Here is a 10,751-nt window from a genome sequence, read left to right on the forward strand (position 1 = left end):
AGTTTCTAACTTATTATATTTAATATTTTATTTATTGCAAAAAGAAATACCTCTTGACATACCAGCTGAGGCTTAAGATAATGTTGAGCAAATATAGTCACAAAACACATAAAGCCTCATGAACAGGCCTGATATTAAACAGTATAATACAATAGCTGAATAGTCACACAGCCAAAAAACACACAACATCAGTAGTTCATGTAACTAGTGGGAAAATGACACACAGACAGTAAATATAAAGGCACTAGTGTGACAACTGGTAAATTATGCAAATAAAGGAAATACATACCAAAAAAATGAAAAGAAGAGCATTAAATTCGTCATTTTACGTTTTTCCAAGCCGCTGTAGTGTGTGGTAGCAATTCATAACAGAGCATCACACTGGAATATAGTCATAATATATACAATATTACAATATAATATGCAATGCAGAACTTGTCGCCAGATTCATAGCATCAAAGTATCATTCACTATCCAGGCTGTGAGCCAGATGAGCTGTCGCTAATTCACTAATTTTACATTTTGTAACACTTGTGCTGAACTTCGCCCCCGAGCTCAGTTCTGATATTTGGTGTCATGAACACCGGTTTACCTGCCTCACACTTGTTATCCAAGAATACAGTTTTTAAGTGCACGGATACTTTTTTCTTCTTGGACAGGGAGAGTGTTCAGCTCCCCATAATGGCAAGGGGGCCTCTTTAGGAGATGAAGCAGACTTCATATGATATTGTAGACGAGGCAAGAATGGGCATTTATTCACATTCAGTCAGCCATACTTCAGTATTTATTTTTTTCATCGTCACTCCTCTGTTGTCACTTCCAGCCCCCTCCTCAGGCTGTAGCGATGGATTTGTTGGTCATGCGGGAGTTGCTCTGGTCAGAGGGTCGTTCGGTGACTTTCAGCTTCATGCACGACTGCTTTTCATCCATCAACATCTCAGCCGGTAGACACCAGCAGCACAGGCAGGACTAGAGCAGGAAATAAAGTGGTGAGAAAGATTGTACGGAGTCTGCTGAGAGATAAGGGTAGCAGGAGTGTGACAGTGTTAACTGCTTGGCGAAAGATAGAAGAGAAACTGGTGGTTCCTTTTTTTGTACTTACTCACTTGTCAAGAGTTAGATAAAAAAAAAGATAATGTAGCTTAAGTGGACGAAAAGACTGACACAACTCTTGTGTCCATCTGTTAAAGGTGAAGCTTGGCTTGGCACAAGTCACATTGCCTGGTCAAGAAATGCCAGATAACTCTTCATCATGTAAACAACTTGTCTCTACACTTTGTCTCTAGAGGAATGGGTTTTTTGGCAAACTTCAGGGACACTGGTAGGTGAAAAAGGCTAAGCTAGCTGTTTCCGTCCATGTGTGCCAACCTAAGCTGACCAACTGCTGGCACTGGCTAGATACAAGAACATTCACCACGCTATGAGATAATAAGGTAACGTTACGAGACAAAGTTGTTTTTGACTTGCCGAAAAACTGCCCCCGACGGTAACGAGCATCAGCGGTTTTGCATGAATTTCCCTCTAAAACAACTCTGTCTGGTAACGTTCTGTTATTATCTCATAGCGTGGTGAATGTGCAGGTCACAACTTGTCCACCAGAGCGTTTTCGAGTTGTTGGATTGTGTGTTTGATGAGTTTGATGAGGGAAACCAAGAAATCCCATGAGGCTCTGTAGCATAGCTCTGAGCAGCTCACGGCTCTGCTCCGCCGTTCTAAAAATAGCTTACACCGACAAATAAAGGTAACGAACCTACTCCTAAAGCTATGGCAATGGGCCAATTTGCCAAAATGTTGGACTATCCCTTTAAACACTAAGAAAAAATAGACATATTTAGCTAAATGTTTAACTGTTTGTTAACATCATTTCACTTTGTACATAGTCTGTGTATATAGCTGAGTTGCTTACCCTGAAGCAGCTCTTGAAGCGCTTGCTGACCATGTAGAGGGCAATGGGGTTGATACAGGAGTTGACTGATGCCATGTTGATGCCGATGTAGTCCAACACCAGAAAGAAACTAAAAATATTTCAGACATCACAGGGTTATTCAGTTTTCCTTTTAAATTATTATTCACTCTTTCCCTCTATTTTCTATGCACTTTTCCCCATACCATACCTGAGCAGCTCACAGCGGTTCGGGTCCTTCTCATCATAAATGGTCAGCTTCAGGATTCGACTGAGGTGGAGCGGCAGCCAGCACAGAGCGAAGACCAGAACCAGGCAGAAGACTGTCTTTGCCACCTCCCTTCGCTGAACACACACAAACAATCATAAATCACTGTGTAGTAACATGTTTAGAAACTTTGGCACTGAAGTAGCTGTGGTGAAATTCTGGGAAAGGAAAAGCAGTCATATATCACAGAACACTTTTTTGAAAAGCTGAAAGAAAATCAAAATGTCTCAGCGAGACTGCTGTAAGGTTCAGGCTTTAAATGCAATAACTAACTATATTGTATTCACTTTTCTGTGAATGTTTGAATATGTTTCTTAAATGGTGCCAATTCTCTAATTACAGACCTTTTTAATATGAAAACAGAATTATATGAATACCATCACCAAACCTGTTTGAGGTGATCACTAAGAGCGATCTGGACTCCGTTCTTCTTCCTCAGCATCTCACAGGTCATCAGGGTGTAGAAAATAGCAGTGCAGGCCAAAGGTAGACAGAAATATGCACTGAACAGCCACCAGTCCTTTGCTGATTTATAAAACTGCAGAGAGGAAACGGGAGAACAGCATTGGAATACGCACAAACATCTGAACTTGACAGCTTGGATTAAAGTTTAAACATGTCAGAGATAAATTTAATGTAGCGTGCATGCTGTCTGACAGCTGTGCAGGGGACTCAAGGGTGTGTCTCAGACTCTGGCTTATTCTCAAATCCATTCATCACAGGTACCCCAGAGGAATTAAAACCGTTCATTGTTGTTATTTTAAGCAAATGGGGGACACATTAATACACACACACACACACAGACACACACACACACACATATACAGCAGTATATTGTGTCAGCCAAGAAAGCAATAACTCCTGAGACATATTTCTTTTTCCTTCATCCAATCCTTCATTTACCATAAACTCTTTGTAACCCTGATCAGTTCTGGAAGCTGTCACAGTATGACTGTATGCATTTTGCACTTTTCAGTTAGGTATGCACATATATATTCAGTCAAGATTCACCATATGTACCAAAATTCACATCTACATGCGCCGTATGCATCTGTTTGTGTCAGCATATTATACGTGCATGTGTAGGTTAGCAGCACATACAGCTGTATCAACACACAGTGTTTCCTCCACACTTAAATACATGAAATGACAGTTATTACCAAATGGTCACGAGACTTCTCAGCTCATATAAATATTCCACATTGCATATTTGCTTACATGCCCGTCTACACTGTTTACTGAACTGGAAACGTATATAAAAATTGCACTATGAACCATGACTATTAAACAGGAGCTGCTGTTGTATACACTTGTCACTTTTAGTTTTACACATGAATGCTTGTTTTTATACTTGTATATTTTATTTATATCTCATCCCATCTATATTTCATTTTTAAAATCTTATTTACCTGCATGCAGTGGTAAAATAGTGCATGACAATGAGTGTCAAAATAATGGGAAAAAAAGAATAGACTCAACTCACCCTCATAAAGTCAGTTTTCTGCATGGGGTGCAGCAGGCAGATCCTCAGCTGCTCTCCTTTGTAGTCCATGGTGATCATGTCGAAGGCTATTGCCTCTGGCACAGCTAAGATGATGGATAATATCCATATGAGCACTATCTCAGTAGCCATCCACTTTGGAACTCCAATCCCTTTGATACGGCTCCACGAGGCCACGGCACGATACCTGAAAGATCCATCACAAGCGCAATTGGATCAAAAACCAAGACAATAGTTTGATATTTTGGGCAATGCATTCTATTCTATTCAGTGCCCTGCTTAGACTAGGGCCAGCTGGAGACAGCTCACATCTGGATGGCTGATAAATAGTTCGCGCTAGCAGCTGGTGAGCTTATGCTTAGCTGTAAGAAAACCATCTTGTTTTTACTGTTTGACTTTAGAATTTATTAAATACACAACATGTTAATGAGGGGGCTTTAGATGTGCTGGTGGGTAGATTTTTAACTTCTAGACAGAGTGAGGCCAACTGTTTTCCTTTGCCTCGAGCCTTTGTGCTATAAGCTAAACTAGCTGCCTTCTGGCATCAACTTTTAATTTATTACATGGACACAAGAGCGGTATTTATTTTCTCATTTCACTCTCAGTACGTAAAAAACTGAATAGGCTCATTCTCCAAAATATCACAATATCCCTTTAGTGATTTGAATTCTCCGATTGGCCTAATTTATACTGTATATAGCACAACATGAAGCAACATCTGTGACAATCTTTACGAAAATAACATCATTTTCCACAGCTGACAGTAGAATAATAAATAAATAAATTAACAGGTCACCAAAGTTAAAAGCAAGAGGTCAAAAGCTGTGTCAAAAGTCCTAGTGTGACAGTGTTTCTGTAGCAGTGCTCAGAGGTCGTACAAGAGGTCAAGATGAGAGGACGGGTCAATTTGGGTTGTCCGCTTGTAGATAGACTGCAATTACGTGCTTTTTGTGCTTTTTCTAGTCTATCAATCACTTGAAGTTCTTGTTTATGATGTGTGTGGCATTCACAGACACATTCACGCTGTGATGGCGCAACATCGATTAGACATTCTTGCCATGTCTTGTTCAAGGACTGTTTGACACGCTCTCTGGAGAAGCCATAGGATTAAAGGAATAGGAACCTTCCAATTATTAGACGACCACGCCCCCCCGCCCCCCACCACCACCCAAGCCACGCCCCCACAGGTTTACCTGTCAATACTCAAAGCGCACAGACTCAGCACTGTTATCCCCACTGAGGCTTTTTGGACAAACGGCACCATCTTGCACAGAGTCACCCCGAACGGCCAGTCTTCTGCGAGGAGCTGGAGACAGACGGGGACAAACAGAGACAGACAGATTTGAACCATGGTTAAAGAGTGAAGCCAATCGCCTGGCTCCGCGTTATTTCTCTCAGCCTCACACCATATATGCGTGACGCTGACCTTTCTTTGAACAGCCCGAATTTTTTTTTTTCCAAGTTTGATGTTTTTTGTCTTCTCTTGCTAACACACTGGGGCTGTTTCTGTTTGACCTGGATCCTGCAGCGTTACGGAGGCTTAGGTACGGCAGCGTGCAGAGAACAACAAACCCTAAACCTGTACAATATGGGACTTTTCATGTGCGCTGTAGATGGGTGGCTGGAATGTGAGCGTAGATCTTTTGGAATCACATGTGGCCCTGCATTTCCCCATACCACCCTGTCTCTCCTGTCTCTGCTCTGGTATGCAACCACCACCAGTTGTTTTAACATGCTTGCCCCCTTACCCAAATATACAGATGCTTTGGCCCTCTTTCTTTCACCCTCCCTCGCTCTCTTTCTCTCTCTCACACACACACACACACACACATACTTAAAGTGAGCCCAACAGATAATAACATGCCATAGACACAAGGGGATCTAGAGGGGCTCAGACTCCAGTAAAGTAATAACATGTAAAACTACTTGGAAGCCCTCTTTCAAGGGTGTGTGTGTGTGCGCCCTTGAATCCGTGTGTGTTAAAGGTTTAAAGTCCAATATGCAGGAAAATATTTGCATATGACCTTAAAATGATATTTTCATAAACTTCAAAGGGACATTATGCACAATAACAGTGCAACAAAAATAATTTTAAGTCTATGGGAGTTCTGAATTTACCAAAAGTAAAAAATAATGTAGAACGTAGAAGTAGAAGTAGAAAATCCGTATAAACCCCTTACTTTATGTATAGAATCTCTTAAATTCTGCATCTTGACTTACCTTGTAAACATTAATGGGAATGCCAATAATGATGTGCAGCAGATCTCCAAGTGCCAGGCTGGCGATCAGGATGTTTGGCCCGTTCCGCATGCATTTATTCTTATAGATGATCCTCAGAAGAGTAGAGTTGCCGATAATACCCACAACGAACACCAGGCAGGACACCACCGTGTTAATGTACTTGAAGGTGTCGCGGATCTCTGTGGGTCCGGTGCACATGGGAGGTAGTCGGCGACGGGGCATGGTCATGTTGGACCTCACCGGACCCTGCACGTCCCTCTCCACCAGCCCAGGTCTCTGGGTGACAGCAGTGGGGTCCTGGGGAACTTGTTTCTTCGGCTCCGCCTGCCCACTGGCCACAAGTATGTGACCCACTAAGAGGAGTAACTCCAAACAGAGGAGATGAGTCTTCATCCTGGAGTTTGTTATGGATATGGCTTTTATTCAACAGGACTGCAGCTGATCCTCTCTGTGTGCACCTGGAATGCAAAAGTCCAAGAAAATCTGTTAACAGGAATATTGTTTTATCTTATGAACTCAAACAGCGACTCAGTCCAGTAGGGATAATAGGCTCCAGGACTTATTGTGTGACTGTCACGTCTTCTCAGTATAAACTCATTAAAAACTCAAAATTAAGATCTTAAGATTAAGACCCTCTCTCCAGTAACATTATAATTATTTTCATTTCAAGAAAAAATTATTAAAGGACGAAGGGGTTCAAAAAGGAGGTAGGTATTGTAAGTTATCTTTTGACTGAAAGTAGGGCAGTCTGATTTTTTGGGTATGCAAGGGATGGTCTTTCTTTAATATTTGTATTACTTTTTGTCATTATTTCAGCCTTTCTTTGCAATTTAGTTGAAAGATTAATTAGAAAGATAACTTTCAATAGGTTTTCCACAGTTTAAAAAGGTGCACTTTTCTAAATTCACATCGCTTTATTATGCAGCTATATTAGAAACTCTACGCTAAAGTTTGAATATATGTATGTGTCAACTTTGTTACATTATTTCAAAATGTTGTGGAGGGAGTGTTGCAGTTTTTAATGGAGAGTTCGAGGGATAAATGAATTACTCTGGAGGGGCCTTGCTGAAATGAGCCCTGGCTCACCAGCAAAATAATTTACATACAGTCCATGAAATCAGATGTAAAAGTTCTTACTTACCTAACTCCTGGCTGAGGTAGAAATGCTCCAATGTTTGTTCTTCTTAGATCAAATGTCCTCCAGTAACTCTCAAGCTTCCAGGACAGAGAAGAGTTCCCAAAGTAGAGGGATGCTGTTCCTGTTCTGGCAGTGACAGTCCAGTCATCTCCAACAGCATAAGTCCTCTGTGTCACTGGTGTCAAAGTAAAAAACGCTCCAGATCCGAGATCCGGAAGCTCCAGTCCGCTCCTCTGGAAGTTAAGTCCTCTGCAGTACTGACTGCTGAGTCTCAAGAGTCTGCTGAGTTGATCCCTGTCCTCCAACCCTCCTCTTTTTATGTAGATGAGGGGGGTGGAGGGAGACAGAAGAAGGAAGACAGGAAGTTCACAACTTATTTAGCATTTATCAAAGTGCCTTTATTTTATTGGAGGAAACAGGCCGAAGACATAAATCAGCTCATAAGGAGTTATTGTTGGTGAGTTTATAGTCCCTCACATTTATGGTATATTTACTCCCCTGATGGCATGATGTTTCTACAGCCACTAATCACTGCTATTTTATTAGTTCTATATATTTCAGTTTTAAACTTTCATTGTTCTCTTTTGTAAATGGTCAAACTAAATTCTAAACTGATAGCGGTGTGATATTGAACCATTTCCCTTCATCAAGATCCACAACAATTCTATCACTTGGACTTTAACAGCCTGTTAATGTGCTGTCAATTTGTAGATAACTGCACCATCTTGACTCTTGCTGATATACACTCATCAAAAACAACCAGGAGACACATCAGTCCCCTCTGCTTTCAGCTTCTGCATTCTGCAATTTTAGCAGCCGAACCACCACAAATCAAAATTACAAGAGGAAATGAAAATTTAAATTTGTAAAGACAGAAGATCCACTTTCTCATTAGTTTTTGAATACAAAACATTTTCCACTGATTTATTGATTGTGTAACATTGTCTGCTGCCATACATGCAGCTTTTTGCAGTGTTATAACTGTACCGTATGCTAATCTCAGCTGTGCTAACATGGTATGTTAGTAAGGCTAACATACTAATATTTGGTGTGATGCCATGGCGGCATGGTGGTGTGGTGGTTAGCACTCTCACCTCTCAGCAAGGACGTCCAGAGGCTTTTCTGGGTGGAGTTTGTCTCCTGCTGCGTCCCACAGTCCAAAGACATGGACAATAGGTGTATTGGCGAGTCCAATGTAGGTGCAAATGTGAGTGTGTGTGTCTTGTTTGTCTCTATAAGTCGGTCCTGTGATAGTGGCGGCCTGTCCTGCGTCTCTGCAGTGTTGACATTGGATGGATGGTGTGATGATCATCTTGCGGTGCGTCACATTTGCATGCTAGCACAAAACACTAAGGCTAATGGGAAATTTACTCGTACTGTACATTTGCATTTGGTCATTATGTACTAGACAGAGTGAAATTTCGACCCCGTTTGTGTTAGAGGACAAGCAAACTTTATGAGTGGTAGTGATGGTTGCCAAGAGCTTCAGCCATCATTGCATTTAAAATGCAAGGTTACACACGTCCTCTGAGAAGAACTGCTCTTTACTACTCTGTTCATCAAATTCCATGGCTCTGCGTGCAGTATTTTTCTAAATATTTCAGTCTGTACCAAAGTGTTTGACCAACCAGCCAACACTTCCATCCAGAGTTGTGTTCCTTAACAAAAAGAGATCTACCGAAATGTGCAACTGTTCATTTTGTGGATTTAGTTTTCAAAATACCACTGAGACATGAGCAGATAAATAACATTGATGCTTTGGTTTAATTTGCAAACAGGACAGTGGTTACAGCGGTGTCCAGCCTCCTTATCAAATCAGAGTTAGCAGCTTGTAACATTATGTCCGAGGATGGGATGTTGCTTTTTCTCCATCCCCCTCCTCACCTCAGTGTCACCCCATGACTGTTTGTTTTCTCTCTGTGTATTTACTGACAGAGACGTTGGGGGAGATTTCTCTGCTCCTTTTGTCTTCCACTCTTCACTGTAAAGCAATTTTCCAGTCACATACAGATCCAGTTACACTATATGAAATACAGTGCACATGACCAGAAGTGCTGGCGGTCCTTTGAGAGTCTCTCAAGATATTTGGGCTGCTGTGTTGAAATGAATGTGGCAGACCACACCTGTATTGACCTGAAGCTGATCCTGCCTGTGAGCTTCATATTTTCTGAGAAGAGTTTGAGGCCAGACGACCATCAGCACCAGATGTGTTTTCTGTGTGATAGATTGCCATCTCAGTGGAGCCTTAAGAATTTGTATCAAGTAGACTCTACTCTTTGTCTAGTGTGTGTGCACATGAGCAACAGAGTTCATGAGAAAAGATTCTTATCATTGTTAAGGTTGAGTAACTAAAACAACTGAGTGTGCTTTACTATCATTTCTGAGAAGATTATCTTTGAGTGGCCACATGAATGACCTTCATGTCTTCATGTTTCATGTCTCAGCTTTTGTGTTTTATCCTTTTTCCTTCTTCAGATAATGGGATAGACTATGGGAGTTTATTGAAATTTGTTTGGGGATAGAAGCTGTCAGAACACGACAGGACGGTCTACTACTGATGCAAGGATGACTAATCGATAGGCCTACTAATAATACATTTCTATTTTGAGTTTTTCAGTAAAGATAATCTTAAATCATAAAGCTGTGGAAATGAGTCGATTTTCCAGCTTAAAGTGCTCAGGATTTCCTAGAAACTACCTAGTATATTATAGACTATCATGTAACCTGTTATGTGTCAGTGGTGTAATACAAGTACATTTACACAAATACTGCACTAAACTACACATTTTCAGCACCTGTATGCATTTTTACCACTTTATTGTACACCACTACATTTGAGGCATTGTACTTTTATCTGGCCACATTTAGAAACTACACACACAATTAGATGAAGTATTTACTATCCAAACACACGATCTCCTTAAAATATATTGGGCTATTGGAGATTAAACTACCTGGCTGATAAACCTGCAAAAATTGGCAGCAAAGCACTTCCACAAATAATGTCAATACAGTATAGAGCAACAATGGGCCAATGTTGTATGTATTTTCTTTATACAGAATATTGTTATTAAAACATCTATTTTAGGGTAGTTTACAAAATTTAGGAACCACTGACTGAAATATTCTGGAGCTGTGAATCACATCCCATGATCTTCATCACATTTTAAACTAACCCTAAACTAAAGGATGAGGTCGGATGTTAAAATGTTAAGATAACCGCTCCTTTTCTTACGTTGTGCTGGTGAGTATTTTTTACAGGTACTCTCTTTGTCCATCTGTCCGTTCATCTGTCCATCCCATCACTGTGAATGCAGGAGGGAACTTCATTACATCTGGCACAAACATCCCCATGCACTCAAGAATGAATTGATCCGAATCGTCTGTTGGAAGGTCACGGTCACTTTGACCTCACAAAACATGTTTTTGGCTATAAGCTATATATAAGAACTGGCTAGTGACGACAAAATGTCACACAGACCTCTAATAGGATAATCATAACAAAACCATGATTCTCAAAATACTGAACATGTGACTGGCCGTGAGAAAGAGCTTCTTCGCTGCTGCATTAAAACATCATCACTGCATATTACTGTAAAGATGGATGTAAACTTGACTGATTGACAGAGACATACATCCATAAGATGGTCATTGAAGTTCTTGACTGATAATTGTCACGTGATATTTTATAGTCTTATGA

The 10,751-nt window shown here is 40.8% G+C and overlaps 1 protein-coding gene across 1 annotated transcript; it reads right to left on the reverse strand.

The window, feature by feature from the left end:
* Positions 1 to 805: 805 nt before the first annotated feature.
* On the reverse strand, positions 806 to 7,332 carry ednrba (endothelin receptor Ba). The gene is made up of 8 exons (XM_085805107.1): positions 7,055 to 7,332; positions 5,893 to 6,371; positions 4,866 to 4,978; positions 3,655 to 3,859; positions 2,560 to 2,709; positions 2,115 to 2,248; positions 1,907 to 2,015; positions 806 to 969 (listed from the first exon to the last, which is right to left on the reverse strand). The coding sequence occupies exons 2-8, from the start codon at positions 6,304 to 6,306 to the stop codon at positions 832 to 834; spliced, it is 1,263 nt and encodes a 420-aa protein (XP_085661233.1). The 5' UTR covers positions 6,307 to 6,371; positions 7,055 to 7,332; the 3' UTR covers positions 806 to 831.
* Positions 7,333 to 10,751: the final 3,419 nt, after the last annotated feature.

The sequence above is a fragment of the Trachurus japonicus genome, chromosome 17 (assembly GCF_045865225.1).
Source record: "Trachurus japonicus isolate A0001 chromosome 17, Traja_1.0".
Classification (NCBI taxonomy): Eukaryota; Metazoa; Chordata; class Actinopteri; order Carangiformes; family Carangidae; genus Trachurus; species Trachurus japonicus.

Bases quoted from the DNA above. Each gene is read 5' to 3' on its own strand.
- ednrba (XM_085805107.1), bottom strand. From the start codon at position 6,306: ATGAAGACTCATCTCCTCTGTTTGGAGTTACTCCTCTTAGTGGGTCAC. The intron at 2,016-2,114 runs GTATGGTATGGG...AAATATTTTTAG, and splicing joins AACCGCTGTGAGCTGCTCAG to TTTCTTTCTGGTGTTGGACT. The intron at 970-1,906 runs GTAAGCAACTCA...TTCCTGCTCTAG, and splicing joins GCTTCAAGAGCTGCTTCAGG to TCCTGCCTGTGCTGCTGGTG.